We start from the raw sequence: 24,236 nt of genomic DNA on the forward strand, positions 1-24,236 counted from the left end.
TATTTGACAATTGCTATCTATGTAAACACGGCCAGTGAGACATCAAGAAAAGCGCAATGCATTGGCTCCACAGACACTCACTAGGTCTCGGCAAGGCATGATTTCATTGGGGCTTTAATAGCAGTACTAATAGCTCCTGACAGACATGCTCACACTTCGCTTCCCGCTCTGTCTTATTGTCTCCCCAACAGGTCCAGGCTCAGATGTCACCCAAGTGTGATTGAATCTGACCTTTGTCCATGTTTCGTTCCATTCATATTAACCTATACAGAATTAATCAGGAGAGGAATCAATGTCAGGTAAATGTGTGATCCGGCAGATATTATCCAAACTAATGGCAGATACCGAGTGTGAATCCCTGTATACTTCCCCTGGTAATCTACGAAATATGTGTAGTATTTCTTCTCACTACGCAAAGTGTGTTTAAAAACGTGCAAACAGATGCATTCTATTTCTGGTGTGGAGTGATATGTTTCACGTCAGAGGCGAAAGAACTCAACCAATCATTCCGTGTGTCCGTATGTGTAGAAATACATGCTACCTAACATGGGCATGTAGTGTATGTAAAGCATACCCTCTATCCAATCTTCGACTGTTTGTTTATATCACCCCAAGCCTACTTGAGCCACGGCCTGGCCAGCCAACCATAATATTTGCCATGTGGCAGTCACAATACATTTGCTTCGCTCAGGTCTCCGCACATTGAGTTAACAGGTTTCAACTGCGGTGTAGACATGTCAACCTAAGAGCGCACTAATCAATCATATTTCTCTTCAAGCATGCACAGCCTTAACCACAGTCTACCATTATCCTTCCTCCCTCTTTACACTTCCTCATCCGCCTTAGCGTTATGTTTGTCTCCTGAGCACTAAGTGCGGCACAACCTTAATGAAGCCAACAGGCTGTTCACATGGAGAATAATGAGCAGGATTCGGTTGAAGGGGAACCACAATTTCTAGTTTCCATTAAGGCACTTGGGTTACAATAATGAATAGTACCACTGGGATGGGTGTTAAATATACCGTGATTAAAAGGTCAGCAAAACTCCACAGTTCCATGTTTGGAGCTATAGTACGCCCGGAGATGCATGGTTTGTTTTATCAATGACTTGACGCTAACAAGACTGAATATCCAAAGAAGGTTAGGAAAGCTGGCTAAATTAAATTAGACAATGTAAACAAAGGCATGTCTAGTATATGGTCGTGTATGTGCAGTCTTTCATCTACTGCGAATAAATAGCCACATCCCCCCCGCAGCATCCCTAAGGGCAACATCTCTACTGATATCAATCAGCTTTACGGCAACTGGTCAAACTCGCAGAGATTCCAGGCGATCGTCTATCAGCGGAACAAATCTATTTCGCTCTCTGAAAGGGCCCCCTTTTCAATTTAAATCATGTGTCTACTTAATTTGAGCAAGACCTACTTTAATACCACACGTATTATGTGGAACGGTTTTACCCTTCAGCAATGTTCCTTTACCTGTAGCTCTCCGCTTTGCAAATGGGCTCCAGATTTATGAGTCAGTTGGGATGAATGTCTGTGGCAAAGCATGGAAAAAAATACACTAATATTCACACAAGGTTCAATCCCTCCCTATTTCCTTTTTTTCTACATGGTGTGATAATGTGGTCATTCAGGTAGCCCATGCACTTTAGAAAACACAGCGTGGCTTTACAACAATGAGCATAAAAGATAATTAAGTGGCAGGGGTAATTGGGCAGTATTATTACAGGAGTTTGTGTGGCAAGGGCACAATGAACTAGCTCTCAAAAACTGCTTTCCAAAAACCTCCCAGAGTCATTGTGATGATTTGACCTTCCAGAGAAAGTAGCAGGGAAAGTGTACAAGACATGAGGACGCGATGGAGCCAGTAATGAAAATACAATCAGGATGCAGTGGAAGGAAGTGAGTTAGTGACTCGCTAATAATAGATACTATAGGAAGGTGAAGTAGACCAACAATACGCAAGCTAGTTGCTTTAAATCGGATCTTAAGGGGAAAATTATTTGCACAGCCGTGCAGGATGTATTGTCGGATGCAAGATAGGTATATGTATATTTTTATCATACAATAGAATATTGCAATGGCATTTACAACATTAGGAGACAAAGTAGATTCCAGTATGACTTTCTGTAAATAACTCCCTCCAGATTACCACCACACAAAAAAAAAAGTTTTCCAGTTTGCCCATTTGGACGTATAGAATAAGAGGCAGAGAGAAGCGTGTTTAGCACACAATTTTCAATCTGCTCTACAAGCCACACATTTGAAGGAAGTGTGCAAATCACACCACTTTTTGAAATCAAAACAACCTTTTCCATATCCTCAAACACAAGCTGTTAGACTGCCCTGTTTCCCAAGATGTCCCAAGTAACAGATGCTTTTTCTGAGCCTCTTGACGAGAGATGAGGGAATGAGGCTACAGAAGCCCTGCTGCCAGATGTGACTAAACAAACTCATGTTCGCTGCGAACGGTTTTTTTTTCTTGGCCTGATGTTTCCAATTCACACCTCTATATACACAGTGAGTCATGGCATCATCTTCCATAGCATTCACTTACCAATGCAACAATTCGGTGCAACTCTACATATGGAAAGTGATTGCAGTAAAACGTTAAAAGAATTAAAAAATAAAAAGTTTAAACTTTCAATGGACATCACCATAAACAGGCCTGTCCCTGCAATGCACGTTAAGCTAGCAGTTAGCGTCAAATTTTTGCCGACTTGCTACATTTTTGGAATTCCAAATGCCTATAGTACCACCAATCAGCCTCAAGGGTGTCCACTCAATAGTTAGCCAATTGGAACACCGTGTCAATCGCATGTGAGTAATGCATGCGAGACAATGGAAAATAGCAACGCATAATACACAGAGAACACAATTTGTTTCAATATTAGTATTAACTCATTTGTTATAAATGTTATTATGATAAGATGTCAAGAGTCAAGATGGCGACACGCACGGGTGCAGCGGCTCTATTCTCTCCAGTTTTTACCAATTTTGTCATACGCAGCTGGGTATGATGACAATTAGGCTTTTGTCGAGTCAATGATGATGACAAAGCCTATGTCCGATTATTATTATTAATATAAATTAAATTATTATTTCATTATATCTGAATCCCATTATATATGTATTTTTTTATGTAAACATTTTCCAGTTTAAAAGAATTCTATGGAATCTAGGTAAAGTTGCCATCTATTCTTCTGTTCAGCTTGTTTTCAGCGTGATACATAAAAATAGAGTCGCAATATTACTACTGTCCAGTAATTATGTCACCAAGGATTAAATGATAACTGCAAAAGTACAAAGCTGGTCATTAATTCAACAAAATACCATAAATCAATAGACATGTAAATGGTTTACTGAGTAACAAATAAAATGTTTATAGGTTTTGTTTAATGTCCGCCAAAAAGAGAAAATGTGACCTCATGTTTGACAGTTAAAAGGGTAAGAGCTCTATTCTTTAATCACATTTTAAATTCCCTCTGCACATATTTTTGATTAGTATTCTATAATCCCAAATGTGTAATGTTTCTTTAAAACATTCACCTTTTGTATATTTGCAGTTATACAAAAGTTTCAATTACAGCAATGTCCATGCTAATTCCCACCAACTTGCCCAGGTATTTACAATATATTAGCATTACGTTGCCAGACTTTAGTACAGTTTGTTAAATACACAATTGTTTTCTTTTGCTTGATGCTTAAACTTTACATGTACAACTGGCAGTGTGCAATAAACCACTTGAACGACCTTCCTTTATTTTTTATAAGAACTATTCCTGTCTCAGTGGTATTGTAAAATTGCTGAAAAAATGTGACGAGAGAGAAACAAAACGGGTGTCAAGAAAAACTACAAAAATTGGCACTTGATGTCTTAAATAGGTTTAAACCACTGAACTAGCTTTTTTTAAATGGAGGATTTTTCCCTTTATCTAAATCCACCCCACTCCTAATGCAAATCTAATTTAATTCTGGTTTTAGGCAGAATAGAGAAAGCTGCGGGCTTGTTTTGACGTGTGTAAAGGGATAGATTCACCCATATGACAGCTGAGAAACACTAGTAGTAGATCTTTATCCCTCTGTCTTGGCCAGTCTTTACTCTGAACAGAAGGGAGCATTGTATCTCTGTCTGTTTTGGATAGCAGCTGGGTGAGTAAAACACGCACACATACAAGTGCTGTGAAAAAATATTTGCGCCTTTCCTGATTTCTCTGTTTTTTGCATAGTTATCACTCGCAAAGAATATATAAGTCATGGTTTCTAAATGATGATTTTACCTAACAAAGGAGGACATAGAAAATAAAAAAACAACACAATATCTGACCATTCGGTAAACCTGAGTTTGATTTCATAGGCCACACTCAAACCACCCAAAATTTCAAGAGAATCTATACAAAGTGAATTACAATACAATGGAGGGAGTTATTACTGATTTGCTTCCTCAGGATCAGGACAATTTGCTGTGATTGACTGAAAAATATATTTCTGCTGTTTATCAGAAGATCCAGAAGGAAAACACCTGGCCATCAGTTAGTGCCCTCAAATTTAAGCTCTCACACCAGAAAGTCAGCATCAAAAATTCACAGAAAGAACAAAATTACAATTTAAGACTGCCTCTGTCCAGATTTAAATCAAATTTAAATGCTGGGATATGATCTTAAACAGGCAGTACATAGTAGAAAACACAGGCAACTGGCAAAGTTGAAACAATTCTGAAATGGAAAGTGGCCCAAAAATTTTCCACATCAGTGTGAAACATTCACTACCACTACTACTTGCTTTCAGTTTAAGCGAGGCAATAACTTTTTCGCATTTTCCCCCTTGTTCAAAATATATCATTTGATAGTCCCAGTGTGATATTAATATTGGTCTGATTGGACAAATACTTTTTCGCGAGCCAGTAAATCCATGGATTGCCATGATGAACAACTACAAGTAAACTCTTCAATACTTGCAAATGAGCACCACTAGACTACTCAGAGGGAGGTTGATTATTTGGACTTTGTGTTATTTGGACTTTACTAGAGCTTTTCTTTCCCAGAGATCCGGCGAGCTGAAGCACAGGGCAGTGATAGGGAGCAGGCATCAACTAAAATACAGAGGTCTAATGGATTCGTTTCACATTATGTTTTAGCCTCAATTTCAGAAAAGCAGCACGGAATGATGACGCACATGTGAGTGGTGGTTATGATCATCAGGAAAAAGCAGGATGCATATTAATGGGTACACTGAAACGAATATGGTATTGATTTAGCATGTCGGTATTAACTTCTAGGGTTTTTAGCCTTAAGTAGATCATATAAGAGGAAGCCATCGTATATTCTGTGTGTATCTTTGTAGAACTTGTGCGGGACCGCGGCGGTACATTGACTAAGCGTGCCAAAGCCAGTCCAGATGTTACATTTGACATCATGTCATCTCCACTTAGTCTAGCCGAGTAGCAACTCCATTTTGATGTAATTCCCCTCAAACAAGGTGGTTATTTGGAGGGATATTTGATGGCCTCAGCACACTTTGATCTCCCCCCACTTCCTCGTCAGACTGGCGCCCCTGCTGACCTTTCCCAAATCCAAAGTGACGTGTGCCTTTTGAGCTGAGACAATTTGACAAATAAGTGATGACCGCTCACATTTTTAATTCAGTAGCCGCATGAAATTTTAATCTCAACTCAAAACCTTGATTTATATTTAAAAAAACAAGCTCCATTGGCACCACCCTTCATCTTACTCTCCCGAAAATCCATCTGTTTGGCTTGCGCTGCCGATATTTGACTTTCTACCCAAATCTTCTCCTTCCTGACTCATTAGAAAACCTTATGCCTCTCAGATAGTAACTGCAGGTCTGGCGTCTGGCACTAGGTTGCCTAGTCGCACGACATGAACAGGGTAAGAAGTAGAGAGGGCTATCTAGCGTCTTGCCAGACAACGCAGTTCTGTTCCTGACGGTTATTTGCGATTCCCTCAATTACATTCCACTGCCATTCCATAGTAAGCATAATAACTCCCAAAAGATAGATAACTATTAATAGAGTTTGCAGAGCACTGCAGTCATATAGTAGATGGCCTTCGCGGTGCTGTGACTAAGTAGAGCTGATGTCTCCAGTGACAAGTGCTTGTGCCGCTGTCTCCAGGACGCACACACACTGCATAGATTACTGACTACTACCCCCACGCTCCACCCCTTAACCTGCCCATGCTTTTGGATGGCACCACAGCTGTCCTAAAGTGAATCCCAAATGAGAGGATCTGTCAGGGTTTGTTTGCCGCAGGCTTTGATTTGATGCTATCACTGCGCAGATGGAGAGATAGGCTCAGGCTGTGGGAGATGAGAACTATTGGTAGACACACGCCTCAGGCCTGACCTGGTGGCACCAAAAAAAACAACACTTTTTTTAAACAAACAGGAGCTGAAATCGAATTGTTTGTTGTTGTGGGAGCTATTGAATCTTCCCTGAAACCTATAGTACTCATTTCCAATTCTTCAAATGCAAACTTGTTTGCTTTAGTGGGCTTGTACACAGATGTGTACATATATAAATCATGATTTTTGGAACTGGGTAGGTGACTCTTGGGGTAGCAGATGCCTTTTAAATGTGGCTGCTTTTGAACGTTAAAGGAAACAATACAACAGAGCAGTGACCTTTAATTGCACTTATGCAGAGTTGGCTTGGATGCCCATCTCCTATCAAGAGGTAAATTAAATGCCCAAGTAATTTTGCTCTACCGGTTTCTGATGAGTAGTAAGTCAATGTGCATAATAATATTTTCAGTGGCATGAAAGGTAAGCAGAGCTGCATTAAGTGTGTGTTTATTCTTTTTGTTTATTTGCATCACGACATTACCGAATAGCATTATCTTCAGTAAGACGCTACAACCAAATATATGATGTGTGCATGAAAAGTTGTACAAAAAATTACTGAAGGTTTTTGGATACCCTGTACGACAACTCAGGCAGGGGTCAGCACAAGTGGACGCAAAACATGTTAACTGAGGCTCCATCACTGAGAAGAAAGATTGAAAAAGATTCCCTGCTGTCAGTCTTCTGGTATAAAGGTTGTTGTTTTTTTGTTTTGGTTTTTTTTCTGTATCACCCAAAGCTCTTTCTTCTCGGTGGCAACCATCAGCTTCAATGACAGCTGACCCGGCGCAGAGGTGTGTTGGCAAGTCAACCATAACAATAACAAAACTGGAATCAGAGAGAAGGCGGGGGATGTGAAGATAGACCCTAATAATGGCCAGGCCGCGGCTTGACATGCAATGAAAAGTGACAGTGGACGAGTCATTCATTATTTATATTAGTGCAGAGCTGCACCAGATCACGGCACGAAACAAGCAGCCAGCCATTCGTGGGCCGATCATGTGATGGAATGCAACTGAGTGATGAGAGGAAGATGTGACGGAAGCTGGAATCTTGTTTGGGCTCCACACCTGGGACAACTCTTACTTGGACTGCTGCTGGCTATGTGTCTCTGCTATGATATCGTTTATTGTAGTTGTTAGAGACAATTCGAGACAATATGCATCACTATATAAGAAAGCTAAGAGAGCCTTTAAGATCACAATCAACTGAGACATTCATCAGTGAGTGGCAGAAGCGCTGATCCGCAGTGGTCAATCTATATGTATGGATTAGAAGAGGTGTTCAATAGTTCTGTCCAGTCAACTGAATCACCATCATTGCCAGGGTTCTGTATTTATCTTAGCAGAGGGAATGTGCTTTGTGTGTTTGTGTGTGCACTCAGTAGCGACATGACGGAGTCCATCAGGGCAGTTCTGGCACACTGGAACGTGCATGACATCAGGAACAGATGTTGCACATGGTGAAGCCCATCAAGGGACAACAACTCTGCATCAGCACATGAATATTTTAGACAGCTTACTGCTGTACTTATCAGCAAAGACACAGCTCGGCTTGCAGTGGACCTAGTCAATCTGAGTTTACATTCTGGATAGGGCTGTAATTACTACTTGAATAAGTGACGCCAAAGTGTTCTCTTGAGAATCTTGTAGGAAATCAGGCAAACATTAATGTGCTACATCCAGAATTGGATGCGAACCTAGCAATAGCACACACTGTAAACAGGAGCAAACTGTAATGTTGCAATGGTATACTTTGTGTGAAACTCATTTTTTGTAACACACATCGTTTCACCAAAGCAGCACTTTGAAATCTCTGGCTTGGTTACAAACAAATTAAGTTTGAGGCAAAAAATACTTCATTTACACACCAATTTCAGTCTGTGAATTGTTTTGTTTTGGACAGGCAGAAAAATTGATTGTTCCATTAATTTGTGAATATGTGCAGAAATGTGAGATAACTTAAAGCTCTTTGGGTATAATAAAAAAAAAGAATAGATAAATACACTATACAGAGTGAAGAGAAACAGGCCCTACATTTGGATAGGCTTGACTATGCATTTTTGCTGTTAACTAGCCCTCAGATGGCTCCTAAGAAAAGAAGAACTGCTACGAATAGGGTTATTAAGGAAGTAATTGTGAGCTCTCTGTGCAGTTTTGCTTTTATTTTTTTGCATTTTAGAATAACGTGCTCTTATTGTATGCTAAGCAATCAACATTGTTTATATTTACCACAGGAACCTGTAGACTAAAATACAATGCATCTTTCTTAGAATTCAATGCAAAAGCTATTTTTTACTTAATTCTAGGAGCTTCCTGTGTCTGTGAAGTCAGATGAGCATGAGTAGTTGTTTGTCTATTACTGTCTTTTGATTGTCTGGAAATCTGTCCATAGTAAACCCCCCTCCAAAGTCAACTGGGATAGGCTCCAATAATCCATAACACTAATGAGGACATCCATTATAGCAAATGAACAGATGGACTTTAGTCAGAATCCAAATTATACGACTTGAGGGGTGTTCGACCTTAGAAGTATTTCTTTATTTGCATCACCTCTATATCCGCAGTATGCATGCATGAGCGGAGAATCAATTTATGGGCTGAAGAGTGTGTGCCTTCTCTGCTATAGATGGTGCTTTCAACCTTAGTATTGAGCTTTTATCTGCATACTGGACATTTTACGGTTGACCTATTAGATCCCACACACCCCAGTATAGGGAAACTATCTGGCTTGGCTTGGCTAACTTCGATAAAGGCAAGGATTTTTATAGCGCCACAAACTGTGTATTACAATGCATTAGAATATGTGCTGAACCTATTGTATGTATTATAGATAAAATATTAATATCTTCTTTATATGTGCTCTCAAAAATCATATTTTGTTCAAAGAGGCTGTAAACTCATTTCTTCTAAATACACAAAATATGGTTAAAGTTCTTAAATATGTGAATATGTAGATATGTAGAATATGTGCTGAACCTATTGTATATTATAGATGAAATATTAATATCTTCTATATATGTGCTCTCAAACATCATAATTTGTTCAAAGAGGCTGTAAACTCATTTTGGTGATTTGCTTCTAAATACACAAAATATGGTTAAAGTTCTCCAAACTGATTTTTTCTCCCTATTTTAAAGTCTGATTACATGTAATAATTATTTTCATTAAAATTTGCCAGGGTTATTAACAACAGTCTTGACTGTCGTCAATCCTTTCATTTTTACCATGTGCCTTCAAAGACTTGAGGGAATGTAAAGATAAATATTTTGAAAGTTCAAATTCACTTGGTGTAACCTAATAATTCTATTTTCTTAAATGTCAAGTAAATACTCAGGAATGTTGAAAAGCTTTACGCAACATTGTACACGCTACAATAATATCAGGCTATATCTTTTCAGTCTGCCCATAGTATAAACACACACAATTGACACAGTAGGGTCTACTGTGAAGTCAGCCTCCAGGTCTGCTCCCTATCTCCAGAGGAATTTAGCGGCTACATTCGTGTAATCCACACGGTGTTCCGAGTGCCGTTTGAACCAAAAGCCTAGACCTCTCCTTGACCCCCAAGGAAAAGAATCCCTCGACTCAATCCCCTGAGAGTCTTTCATTACAGAGGAAAACAGAATCCATGGGTGGGCAGAGACATATGCTGTTATTAGGGCAGAGGACATGGATTTGATATGAGGCTGAAAATACTCCTATAGACTGCAGAGTGAAACACGGGTCCAGGTTGAGCGCTAATGGCTTTCCTATCCTCGTCAATCACATGCGGAGAAAATGCACAATTGCAGATTTCATGGCAGGGCAGTGGGTTGACGTCATATTAGTGGAACGAAGAGAAAGAGAGAGAGAGAGAGAGAGAGAGAGAGAGAGAGAGAGAGAGAGAGTGGTTTTGGATTGCCGGGGGATAGCACCTCTTAGAAAAAGGTGTATACGTCTGCGTGAGTTACGAGCTCGTAGCAGTGAGAAGAATTATGGCCGACACAGATCCGCTCAGCATTCAATATCACAATTACAGTAAAAGCTGGTGTAATGTTTCTCATATGGAGAGTAGAATAAACCTTGCAACCCTACTGGGAACCTAAATGGACATTCAGGGTTCTCATCAATCTACCAAGCCAAAGTTCAAATGTAATCATACAGCAAATACCTGTGTATTGTTGTTGGTGAGATGCAGGTCTCTTTGAGCATTGTCATCCATCAAGTTGTCCATTTTGGATGCCTATGCTTTTTCTTTCAGTTTTCATGCATTCTCCTCAATTTTTGTACAGTTGAAATTGATGCATATCAGAACTTGTAACGGTCTGACGCAAACAGTCAATTCCTGAAATGAAGTAGAAACACAAAGCATCCCATTTGAAAATTTCTGACGTGTTTTCTTCTGAGTGAACATCTCACTGTTTTCAGTGTGGTTTTGATACTGACTGCCACTCTGATCACAAGAAACATAATAGAATTGAAGAAAGAACTAACAGCAGAGTACCAAAAAAAAGTTTTTTTTTTCCTAAAATAATATACTACCCAATTTCCTGTCTTTCTTGCGCCATCCTCAAATGTTTTCTTTGTGTCTGAGACATACCGAGTTGTAATAATTTCCTTTAGTAAATATTGCTATAAATTTCAGACAATTTTGCTCAGACTTTGTGAAAAACATGAGTGAAGAAAACCAAGATACAACCATATTTTCATCACTATTCATTGGGGTAATGGGCTGAGTTTGACTTTTGAGTTTGTATTCTGTATAGAAAATACAGTGGTTATAAATCATTATACACAAAGTAGGCTAAAACAATGTATTTGGCTCTTCATTGTGATAATATACTGGGCCACAGTATGGCTCAGCTATAAATAAAAAATGAGCTTGATATTTGAAATATTTGAGACCAAGTATAAATCTAACATTCATTCATTCATTGTGAAGTACAACTAAATGCAACCATTATATCACGGACCACAGGAAGTGCTAGAAGACACATTTTAGAAATCATTCATTGTTCAATCAATGTTTAGGAAGGCCCCTTTTTCCCAGCATAACGCCGACATCAATTCAGAATGCAAAGAATGTGTCTAGATATGCGCATTATGATTGAACGTCGCACTGAACGTTCCCACCCAGTTCAAGGTTTTCAATCTAAACAAAAAGACATTCCTTGACTTGAGTCTCATTCGCTTTCTTTCTAAAAGAAAAATGTCTTTTTTAGCTCACCGATATAACAAGGTTGATTTATTCCATTTTATATTCGTTTAAACTAAACACAAAGACAGTCTTCACCTAATAACACTAAAAGAGGGAGCACCAAGAGTGATTTTTAAAGCCCAGCATGACAGGGATCATCTTTTTTAATTGACCTGGGGTCATCATAATATTTTCTTAAATTATTCTCATGTTCTTATGAATCCCATTTCCATATATTGCGGCTCCATGCCTTATTTATGACCTCCTTATGATTACCATGCAGAGACATCCAAACTGTCACCCTTTCTCCACAGAACAGTTTAGTAAATATCAAACCCTATCTATTATTAATAAACCCACTGCTGAAAATCCCCTTTTTCTTCATCAATTATTCACACAGTCAAAAGCTTGGGGAGTATGGGCGCCCTCCATTTGATGCCGCGGTGGCCGGTGTAATTAAGACTCCCGTTGGTCTATATCATCTGCCCTAAACCACCAGTCCATCTGTGGGACATCATACATGTCAATAGAATGCCTCAACCCCGCTGACAGACTCCGCACAATGGATGCTGATTTTATTAGGCCGGCACAACTGGTGAAGACATCCCGCTGTTTTTTTACAACTCACCCAACACCCCACACTCGCTATCTTACCTCCAGTCAATCATTGAAGGATTCACACGCAAACGCTAGGTCTGCCACACACATGCGATTTGCTTCAATCTCCTACCTGCGAGCACCAACATGCGAGCTGGATAGCTCTGGGATGTTTGTAAAAATAGCACATTAGTGTGGAATCCTAGCACAAGCACACATTGAATCACATGCAGGCTCATCCATGTGCTCCCTCGCACTAACCTCAGTTGGCTTCCCGGCTGTGCAAGCTGTTTTTCCCATCAACATGTGTTTACTAGCAGGGGACCCTTATGTTTGCATTAGTGAGAGACGATAAACACAAAAGGGCTGCCCTGGAGTTGAAAGACTACTGTGGTTTTTTGGGAGGCTAGGGCATTATAAACGTTAATGACGATCTGGACTGTCCAAAAGCAGAAAATTCCATCCACACGTGCAACACAAATCCTGAGTGTGTCCACCTTGATGAATTTTTCACACTCATGTGGAGTTCCTAGCACCTGGGTGTGTTAAGTAGGCACATGTGTGCTGCTGCCTGTGTGTAAATGGGAGGGTTATGTTTTGAATTCAAATAAAGGTTGCGGGCCGAGTACGAAACACACATAGGTGATAGACAATTTAAGCAAGAGGATTGCCAAGCCTATTATTTTTGCTTAATCAATAGATCCTTGAATAACTAATGGAGGAGATGAAAGGGTGCGTCTATTAACAGCCACAGGCGAATGATGGACTGCATTGTTTTCATCTCTCAATAAAAGGTCCCCGCTTTTGTTGAAATATGATAACGATTCTCTTCTCTTTGTCTGAGTCCACCGCATGATAACGGGCTCACTTGAGATCAAACTGCTCCAGGAATAATGTCCATTTTCCTTCCGCTTTCAGAGAAATATTGCAACAAGAAGACACTTTTACTGAAGCGCTTTACTTTGACAGAAAAAGAGAAAATTCTGAGCAGCGCCGTATTATCATATGTTGTCAAAGTAAAAACAACTTACTGTTCATTGAAGTAAATAAAATGTGCAATTTAGATGAAAGTGTCATTGAAGGATGTGTCTTATTTGAAGTATAGTGATATATCTACTTATAAATGTCTCTACATACGAAATATTTAGGTTAGGAAAAGCATCAATGGGAAAATGTTGTCTAAGTTATGACATATGATATTGAAATGATAGCCCATGGGAGTTATACTGTATTTCCCAACACCTCATTGGCTAAAAATTGATCTGTGTCTCAATGATTTTTTGTGTGCCGTTGAACCGCTGTTCTTCGTCGAGTTCTAACAGCGTTTCGTACGTTTTTTCAGAAGTTAAATTTTTTTTTATTCTGATTTTTTTCTTATTAAACAGTGTTTTTACGTGGGTGTTTGTGTGTTTTGTCAGTGGCCAAATGTTTGCCTCATCCTAAGCACTCACCCTTCAACAATACAAAATGTTTTTGAATGTGTTTGTTATTCAATTTAATAGCTTAACACGACACCACTTTTGCAACCAATTAATTTCCCAAGTAGTACAACTGTACACCATAAAGGAAAATCAATTTTAATGGCAGCCAATGAGTTAAACTCCTAGCCAAGACCATACCAAACATTCTAAATATTCTTCCACAGTTCCAATACCATCATGCAAGGTGTTTGCGTTTTTCTTTGACTTTTTTTGCAAGATTTTCAGCAAAAGACTAGTCTATCAAAAAGGATTGTCAAGAGACTCTCATTCAAAGCAGCACTCTGACTCAAGACAGCGTGTTTGGTTGTTTCTTTTGGCAATCGTAGAACTATTGAGAATTCTGATAAAACAACCATGGTGACCTATTTTTGTTGTTGTTTGGGCCAGAATTTGCGCTGCATAAGAGTTTGTGGCCACAACTTATCTATATGCAGATCTGAGGATTCTTTGGTTTGGGAGTAACGAGCGATACATGCACTTTGGAGTGAGAAGCTACTACTATTCAAATGCTTGCCTTCTTGGTTCTGTTGTTTCTTTTCTTTGTCTCATCTGGCTTGTTGTCTACAAGGACAAGAATACATGTTTTCTACGAATATGGATATTTATTTTTTCTAATACAGAGTTTTACATCTCTGCTTTAAACATGTAGACAAACAAAATCCTGATGAACAACATTAAAGGTAACATTTGTGGAGTAATTAACGGAATAGAGGAATAAGAATGACGTTTGAACAAATTCTATATTGACAAGTACTTCGGAACAGATTGTGTTTAACCTTGCATAACTTCCATTGTGTTATATGTTTTTAATTGTAGTTTGTAACTCAGTCATGCTGGGAGACATTTCCCACTTGGGGATTATAGTACGACAGATTTTGTTCAATTAAAGAGCATTATTATCTTTGTCAAGGCAGCATTCTTGCTGATCTCGTCAGGCTTGTTATTATCTGAGACGATACAGATTTTGATCTTGAAAGATAGAATCACTTCATTTTCCTTCAATAGAAATAAACTGGGGCTGGCATATTTGCTGAGTGGGTAACACAGCCGAGGGTTTGAATCGAAGATAGATGCCATTTTTATTGACTGTTTGATGGATTAACTGAGATCACTGAAACATCATTCACTGCATGGAAATGTACTCCATATCCATCGCTGTCAACAGCAGGAAATGAGATGAGAGCATTTTCTTTTTGATTATGACATAGCCGTTAACGTCTGGGCGTGTGGACGGCAAAAGGTTTGTTAAACACACATTTAACTCAGAATAACAGTTTGAAACCAAGCCCTCCCCTTGACTGCATCTCCACCAATAGAGGATCCTAAAAGCCAGTGGATGTGGTGGGGAGGAGGGGTGGTTCAGCCCACCCGCCCCTATGGCATGTGTGAGGCAGGGGGCTCCACACACAGCCAGCTTGGTGCCAAATGTGGTGTAAGCCCCCAAAAGAGGAGTATCAGTGCGCTTCTCCCGTTGGCAAGAAGCGGAGAGGGGTGCGCGAGGGTGCCATACATCGCAGTGAGAGAGTCACTTGCACGGAGGTGGAAGAGGAAGAGGAGGAGGAGGAGAGAAGCAACTTCAGCCGGCTCCATCATCACGAGCGCCCACAGTCCAGGAGGAGAGCGCGCAGCAGTGAACAAGTGGAACCTTGCTTCCAGCCTTTTTTTATTATTATTATTATTATTGTGAAGAGAGGAAAGTTATCCAGAGTGGAAAACATGCATCTCTGACCAGATTTCCACCAAGTGTTGGGACATATTCACAGTGAGCGGATAATATCATCGGGGTTAGTGGGTGCGTGCGAGTCAGTTACTGGACCACAAGCTGCCCCGCTATTTTCCACGCTGACACGGGAGGACAATTGCAATGACTGTGCTTTACCTCATCTTTTGCCTTATGGCTTCAGGTAAGCCTTTTTTTGGGGTCTGGTTTTTGTCTGGGTGTTTGAGTGCGTCTTAACGCGCGTTGCGCTGCGCCAAACTCGGAGTCCGTGCGGCACTCCGTTCCGTGCGGGGCGATTTGTAATCCACTCGTAGGCAGTTTCTCGTTATCTGTGGAATTACACGTGAAATGAAAGTGGTTGCATCTGAGGGGGTCCTGCACTATGTGGCAGGGAGTGGGTTACACGCTCATTGCTTGGGATTCGTGGCAAGGCTTGCGAGGGTCGCGCGTGGATGCGGGGACATTCCATGAAAAGTTGAGCTGAAATCACGTGTATGCCCTAACTCATTGTTAACATTATAATAGGTTAGGCATTAAAAGAAGAAAAAACCTCTGTTTTAGGATTGATTTAAATATGATTTTGAGTTGAACTGCATTTTTGGCTCACGGGCATAATTGATCACTACATTGGATGGTAGAGTACATTGGATTTTACTGTATCTGTCACCAAAAATATTGGTTTTTTTTGTTTGCTTTTTAAGCATCCAGCAGGTGGATGACGTTAAATAAAGACCCTGATAATTTTCCAAGTGAACCAGTTTTACCCTAAACTTTCTCGACTTTCAGGTCATTGGCAGACTTGCATGTCTTGATGCAAAAAATATCCTGCGGTAATTAACAGTGAGACTGACTTATCAGAATGGTGCCAGAGCTGTTAATGAAGAAAACCCACACGTACAGCATACACCTACATATTCACACACTATGGAATAGTATGTTTTTTGACGTCTTGAAATAAAAAATATATTTAAAAAAAGTACCAAAAAAAAATCACAAGTCTGAGTTAGAGATTTAACAAATGGTCTGGTTTGCTTTGAAGCCATTTGTAGAGACCACCTCTGCAGCATTAGCCCCCCCTTCAGTCCACATGGTTTGGTCATTAGGGGGACTGGGAAGGGTTGAAAAGATGCCAGCAGACCTTTGCACTTTGACAGATGAGCAACAGCTGGATACGGAAGGAAAAGCTGTAGTCAGACAGTGGCATACACCCCACACTCACCCCACACTCACCCCCAGCCCTTCCAAATCCAACACAAGCACGTACTCCCCAATCATGAAAATGGTAGCAGCTGCCCTAATTAGAGTATAAGACACCTTGGAGCTGTTATTTTTTGGTTAAAGCCTCCATGCAAAGTCACTCTGCCTCTCAATTTTGTGAATAGCTCTATTAAGAACCTCCAATATTTGTTTGCAGGATTGCACACAAACTCACACACACACACAGAATGATCTAAATTTGTAAAGACAAAAAAATAATAATAATAACTCACAGGATTTGAAATCATTTTTTTCCCATTCCAGATTTTTAAATCCAACTTCCTATGATCCGTATCTCAATATTGTGATTTAATGTATTGAGACGCAGAACTCGCTGGTCACCATAAACTCCCAAACAAACAGTCATCTCAAATTCACACTACCAAACAATTGAGTCTTTGTATAACCTGATAACATATTCATTCAGAAGTGTTTCAAATGTTAAAGATAAAATAAAACTTGGATTGCAAAACATACAAACTCCACACAGGGAAGCTAGAGCAAAAATATTAACTCCCAACTTTGAAACTTTGATGCATTGCATTCTGTAACAAAGAATCCACTGTTCGTTCTGACATCTGATCTAACAAACAAAAAAATAATATATCCATCAGAATGTGAATTATTTCTATTATTTTGTTGGTAAGCCAACTTCTGGTCACTAGTAGTTATCATCAGCATTACCTCACCCTGTTCACTTACTACCTCTGTGATTAGTGGACAAATAATCCATAGTGTAAAGAAAGAAAATGAATCTCCAAGTTTTGAATCTGTACACATAATACAAAGTATTTTCATCCAGCCCCCACATAGAGTTGCTGCTTACTTGCTGCCCTGTGTCCTCCATAAAATAAATTTCAATGAAAGACATTTCAACTGTATCAAACATTGTGGTTTGAAGCAGAAAACAGATTATCCCAATCCAAGACAAATATTTTAAATGTGAGAGAGAAGGTGTAACTTAATGCTGATGGAATTTCAACTATTTATTTCCTTCACCATTTTTCTTGCATCGCAATGTGACCATAACACAAGATGCTCACAGGGCGTATACAGTCTTTCTCCCTCAATTGCAATTTACTATGCTGGAAAGTCCCCATTTGGTGCTCTAAGGCATAGCGCTGCACACTGCATCAGTATTCTGAGTAATCTTCAGCGTGCGCTTCTTTGGAACCTTTTTTTCCCCTTCGCTTTAGGAAGCTTGTGTCTCATCGGGCTGAGTTCAAAGGCTGAGTGCTGAGATTACATGTTGCTACCGCTTCCTCTTTAAGTTGTGTCGCCCCACTCAGTTGTGCAACACCATGGGGAGGAAAAAAAAGACACCTTTTTCTTTCCCAGAAGTATTTTTTCCTCACGCCATCTGATTGGTGAACATGCGTCAACAGGTCTTTGGGACATGTAAGTGCATCGGCTTAATGAGCCCACACGCACCTATAGGGGAAGCCTTTAATAGGCATCAGTTCCCTTCTTGCCCATTACTAGAGATTTGTCTCATTTCGCGCAGCACAGACGTGTTTGTGGGGCCCCGTGACAGCCTGGCACCCAATAGGGTGGCTTTAAAAAAGTGCATATTTCATGAGCTGTGCTTTGAATTATTGTGGAGGAAGTGTGTGTGTGTGTGCGTGTGTGTATGTGTTAGGTCATCGTGGGCAGAGAAGAGAGGGGAGTCTTGTTGCAGGCATAAGGCTTAGATGTGTCACCAGTGTCCTAATGATTGCACACGGTAGAAAACCATTGGGGAGAAGCGGCGGAGCTTCGTTAACCTTTTCTGCCTCATGTTGAACACATACTCGTCGTTCCTCTAAACATCAACCCACCAACACCACCCGCTACTCATACTCATTTTATTTTTTTATGGCTCTTAGTAGTATAAAGTTTGTTGGCAGAAATTTCAGCCAGCCAGCTTTGGACACGAGTTGCATCGTGCCGATGCAGCAGAATCTGGATCCAGCTGACTCCTGGAGAGGAGTGTCTTGCATTATTTAAGAGACAAGAGTCATGGCTAAGATGCATTTTAGCTTACTTTGACTTCCTGTCTCTGTGTGTATTGGTTTTTACCCTTGCAAAGTTGTATTTAACATTATATTTAGATTTTTCCCATTCGCTTGAGAGTGGGAAAAATCAATTGAAGAACTCTGCCCATCTGTATCTATACATTTACAGGGTGGATGCCCATAGGCGTGAATCCCCATTAAACTGCACTTGAAAGGGAGCCCCCAAAAATATGCAAACAGCAAGAACAACAAAGCTGGACACTCGCGCTCTGAATTTAAATGCAATGCGAAGCTGACTTCACGCCCTTTTTCAAATATCCGTTTGAGCAGAGAATACCTTTTTTTGAAAGGGAGGTTTCTTCAAAGCACTCTAATTTGCCCATATTTCCTCTAAAGACTTCATTTCATGCAGGCAGCACAAACAAACAAACAAACAAACAAAGAGTAATGAATGACCAAGCTGTTAAACAATGGCCTACTTGCTTTCTCCTCATCCTGTAGACACGGTGCACATATTGCATTGTGATCCTTCATAAGCAGCCCCTACACGTGTGCGAAGGAGAAAAGAAACAATGGCACTTCATAATGTCGCCTGCCTCTAATCAGCTTTGCCATGCGGGTAAACACAGATAAAGAACTTGGCAGTACGTCCCCATGCATTGTTATCAGCTGTTAGCAAATTAGCTGGTCGTGTTGGATGCCCTGACCCGACACAGGAAGCCAGGTAGCCAACTGTTGATGGCGCTTGTCCTCTCTACCCCACCTGTCATCTTTTGTCTTTATTTTCTCCTTGTGCACATCCTCACCTTGTCTCCCTCTGGGCCAGTCATTGCATCCGGGGAGGAAATGACAAAGAAACGGGACAATGGGAGGGGAGCCGTGTCAGCTTCCTGCCTTTGCCTGGAGACATCTTCCCCGGCGACTCCACCTCAGGCTGACTCGTCAGCATGCGACACAAACTTGTTTACTCTTTCATTCTCCTTCGCAAACACCGTAATGGAAAGAAGAGAGGGGGAGGACTGAGAATTAACTTTTCGTGCATGTCGTTAAAACAGCACCTCGAGGGATAAAGTCACGTTTATACAGTAGAAGATATTTTGAGAAGTTCTGTGCTTTTAGCTCCCCTTACTCCACACAAGCATGCACACAGTGTCACTTCCTGATCCAAGAGATCTACACTTCAAGATACAATACAACAATAATATACTAAAAGATTTGTTTTTATCTTTCCATCAGACAAGACAAGAATTTCATAACTCCAGCAAGCCAGAACATTGAAATGTATCTCGTGCAACTCTGCAATATATGTTACCATGTGTTCGATAACCTTGTAGCAAACATATCCCAGCTGTAGGAGGATTACTGTATGGAGGAAATGAAACTTAAGTAGAAATATCTCTGCCATGCCGTTGTCTAGCAAAAATGGAATTCATTTGATGGCCATCTCAGAAAGGAGATGATCTGACATATTCTATAGGATGCTCTGGGCTGATGACTTGTGCTCCTTCTTAACAAATGATTCACTATGAACTCACCGACGCATGTACGCATGTAGTCACTAGGGTCAAGGATACACAATGTGATGATAAGTTGACATGAGTGTAAGGCATCTTCAGGGCTTTGTGCCCTTTCCCGAATGATTAGTCAATGTCCAATTGTCTAATTAATGATTCTCTAAAACCAAGATATGTCATCTTTACAAACTATCCATACGGAGGAAACAGTTCATCATGTCATTTGTAGAGTTTATCAAAGTAACATGAACGTTTTTACCAACTTTCCCCCCCAAAACTCGATTTGTTGGCAGTTTTTTTTTTTTTTAAATTGGGGATCGTGACACATCAAATTTCAAGAGTTGTTTGAAACTGAAGTAAGCACATGAGATTGTTTTAGAAAGTCATCAGTGCAACCAGAAGCTAGCCCATTGCAAATAAAGTTTGACTGTTTCAGAGCAAGATACATTAAAGTAAAATCTGATTGTGAGGTTCAGACATGGCAATCCAATCTTGTTGTATAAAGATTTTGGATTGTTTTTCTTGTATTTCTGAGAAAAAAAGCTGGATAAAGTCTCTTGTGGTTATATTTCTTTCCAGCACTGCTGATTTTTTTTTTATCCTCGCCGCGGGAGGTTCAAGAAAGATGGCAGCCAATTTGCTATCAACTGAGGGATGTCAATCAAAGCGTATCGATCTGGCTTTTAACTGTGACTCCCCCAATGGCAAAACATGTTAATGTTATTGAGCTGTGGAGAAACACGAGAATTGACGCAAGTGGGTGGTGGGTGAAGCTGGAGGAGCAAAAGGTGCGTCTCTCTTTCTCTCCCCCTTCTGTTTGTTTGGCCACAAAAAGCAATGTGAAAACTGCCATTGGCTCAGCGTGGAACAGGGGTGGGGGTGGCAGACAGAAAGAATGGGAAGGGGTCAAAAGGGATTTACTGCCAGGAGCTGAACATTTCAGGTAATGGATATGCTTGAATTTGTGAAAAGCAAACCTGCTGCTTTTCTTTCATTTTGGCGTGGCAGTGGTGAAAGAAAACAACAAGGATGTAACTTACCACATGCTCAGATAAGGATTAATGGAAAGTTGATATTCCAGCACCTGTGGGCCAAACATTAGCGCTCAGGTGTTTAGTTAGACATACATGGGTGAAACGTCCTTGGCTGCACATATATGTGTGTGAGAGATGCGTATTCATGTCGTGGGAGGTTTCTTCTGCCACATTCATGGAAAGCTGCAGCAAGGAGGCCAGTAACAATCGGATAAGTGCCTGCCAAGCTGGCTGAGGTGAACTTAACACCCCTGGTGGAATGAAGCAACCCAAACCATTGTTCCAGCACATTGCACCCGTCTGACTGAGGCATCCTACTTCGGCGCTGATCCCAGGGGGGCTGGAAAGAGGAACGAAGCAGAGAAGGAGAGGGACTGATTGTTCCCTGCTCAGACTATCCACAGATGGGGCTATGGCACATGATGTTTGCTTTAGAAAATCCCAGACGTGTTCGATGAATGCACTGGAGGATAGGAGAGAAACCAAAGCCAGTGGAGAGAACAGCACTGGGTAGAAAATGCTGGACCGAGAGCTGCTTCAGGACTACGAAGTCAGTACGAATATAGTACCTGATAGAAAACAATGCATAAAATGAAAAGATTGTTGGGCGGGAGTGGTCAAGATGGCTACTATTTCCAAGCAGGGACTTAGAGAATGGTACATAATGATGAAGGGAGGGAGAGTAAGTGTGGAAAGAATGAGATATACAGGGCTGCATCCATCATGGGCTTGGCTGCAAGAGCCATTTGTACCTATTGTTCTACATAATTTGTTTTCTCTGAAGCTGCAAAGGGAGGGGCAAAGGGGAGAGACCGGGCTACGGCAGCCATTTATTTTTTGCACTAATTACAAAAGCAAGACAGCATAATTAGACGCATTGCTAAATAAAACAATAGGCAGCAAAGGAAATTCGCAAAGGGAGATTTAGGCAGGACTTGCTGTGATAGGCAAAAAAATCATCTGTATTTTATACATTCAAGTGATCACGTTAAAAGAAGCTTAAATAGGACAGGGAAGGGATAGAGGGAGAAAAGAGGGGAGCGGGCAATGAAAAAGATAAGATGGAAAAGCTCTTTACTTACATTGCTCTTTGAGGTGCATGATGCCCAAGTATTGTGCTTAATGCACCTGCAGAACATGGGAAAAAGGTGGGTGTTTTAAAGAATGGGAGAAATTTTGAAGAACATGGAGAACTTCCTTGCATCAAAGTGGTGTGGGTTAGACTAATTGTTTGTCATGGCTAGTTTGGGCAAGTCCAACCAACCCAATATTTGGTGGAGCCCTATCATGACAACCTATCAAAGAAATCCAAACTCTGGTAATTAACTCATTGGGTGCCGAATGATAACCGCCAGCCTTCCGAGTGAAGGTGGATGGAAAATGTATTGATGTCAAAAGGCATAAATAGGTTAAGCACATTAAGCTCAGCTTGTCAGTGGTCTTTTTGGACTGTGATGCATGGAAAAATAAATAAGCCCCTAATGAAGGTCCTCAATCAGCAGCAAGTTAAACAGCTGGCCAAGAGATTGAAGGGCAGCGAAGCCTGATTGTTGGCTTATTCAAAGTGCTGGAAGGAGGCTCTTGATGCGTCACACTTTACATGAACTATTCACTGCACCGCAGACCTCAGCCTTTCTTTTTCTAAAGACCTCTTTTGATACACAACAGTAACTCCAGCCAGCTCACTGATTGTGTCAGGCAGTCCTTTAAAAGGCAATTTTGACCGGGGGGGCCTTTGTCTAACTCCCCAAAGGAGGGGCACAATGTATCCATTGTGCTCTTCAATTGGGTTTAAAGGTTTATGTACTAGTGATCAGGCATCTGATGTTTTGTTTAAAAAAAAAAGAAGTATAAACAGTGTGCATCTCAGAAGTAGCCTGGATAGGTTTTTTTGTGTGCGGGTGCCAAGAGAAATCAATGGGCCATTTCAACCTATTACAGCCATGACTGTTGTGGTAATGGTGTGGAAATGGGTAGCGGTCATGTGGATCTTTTATAACTCCAGGCTTGGATCACAAGTGAGGTTCAATTCATTCCCTCTTGAATCGAGGCAGAAAAAAATTGTTCTCAAGAGATTTGAAAAGACTCACATGATGATTGGTCGAGAACACGGCGTGTTTTGTAAGATTTGAAGGAAAATGGATGAAACTGCAATTTTGCCAAAGGACAGACATTCTATGACACTGAGGTGAAGTTTTCCATTGCAAATAATGATTCCCTTTTGCAGCCTTTGCCTCTTTGATCCCAGGTAATATTTTAACAAGTAGTGGGTTCATGGAATACCCACCGCACTTGCCTGTGTATTCACAGAGACGTGCGAGAGACTATTTGGGTGTGTGCGTGTGTGTATTTTTACACCAATTAATGAATTGCTTTGTATGCTTGCTGAGGTGACAGTGGCTTGTCTCTGTTGGGCTCTGTCTCCGCCACCCAACACATACACAAACACACACATTTACGTACCTAGCCCTGGGCCCGCTCATACAATTAATGAAAGCAGTCTCATTAGTGCTTGTGCTTGTATATGCAAGAGGACTCTGGACCATTGTGAGAGCACCTAATCAGGGGACCGCTCAAAGGCTGAGGGCCCCAATGCACCAATGATAAAGTTCACATTTAAAAGGAAGCCAATGAGACCGCCGTTTAATTGGAAGAGAGGGAAATTCCAAAAAGGGTTCCGTCATACTGGGAGGTCACCGGAATTCAGCTCTTCCAACTCTCTCCACACACACACACACACACACACACACACATACCTTCCCTCTGCCTGACTCTACATAATCCCTTCTAGTATTTCCATCTCATTTCAACATTATCGCTAAAACAGAGATCTTTGAGTTGCCAGTAGTGGAAAGAAGAAATGAAAGGCTTGGAGAAGGAATGCAAATGGATCACTGAGGAGTGCTTTAATGAGAATCAGTTTGCCATTTTCTCAGGTCAAATGCGGAAACAGCTGGCAAATAGATGGAGAGAGAAAGAAAGAGTCGAAGCGAAATGAAGCTGTTCAACAAAGTGATGGCAGTTGTGCTGCTTTCCTGATCTTTTGGGCTCTAACTTGTGTCCCATAGCACTTAACACTCCCCGAGCCATCTCTCC

General features: G+C 40.7%; 1 protein-coding gene and 1 long non-coding RNA gene across 6 annotated transcripts in view; one reads left to right on the forward strand and one right to left on the reverse strand.

Moving 5' to 3' along the window:
• Window positions 1–24,236, reverse strand: part of LOC144072612 (uncharacterized) — a 100,501-nt gene that overhangs the window by 54,771 nt on the left and 21,494 nt on the right. For 3 of the 4 annotated variants that reach the window (XR_013299854.1, XR_013299853.1, XR_013299852.1), the window contains exon 3: window positions 10,518–10,691. The exons of the other annotated variant lie outside the window; for it this stretch is intronic. This is a non-coding gene — a long non-coding RNA (uncharacterized LOC144072612). The remainder of the gene's footprint in view (window positions 1–10,517; window positions 10,692–24,236) is intronic. 4 annotated transcript variants of the gene reach the window in all.
• Window positions 15,026–24,236, forward strand: part of kirrel3l (kirre like nephrin family adhesion molecule 3, like) — a 34,867-nt gene continuing 25,656 nt past the window's right edge. For both annotated transcript variants that reach the window (XM_077597724.1, XM_077597725.1), the window contains exon 1: window positions 15,026–15,525. In XM_077597724.1, the coding sequence (XP_077453850.1) occupies window positions 15,486–15,525 (40 nt within the window). In that variant the 5' untranslated portion in view covers window positions 15,026–15,485. The remainder of the gene's footprint in view (window positions 15,526–24,236) is intronic.

Source organism: Stigmatopora argus, chromosome 4, assembly GCF_051989625.1.
Source record: "Stigmatopora argus isolate UIUO_Sarg chromosome 4, RoL_Sarg_1.0, whole genome shotgun sequence".
Classification (NCBI taxonomy): domain Eukaryota; kingdom Metazoa; phylum Chordata; class Actinopteri; order Syngnathiformes; family Syngnathidae; genus Stigmatopora; species Stigmatopora argus.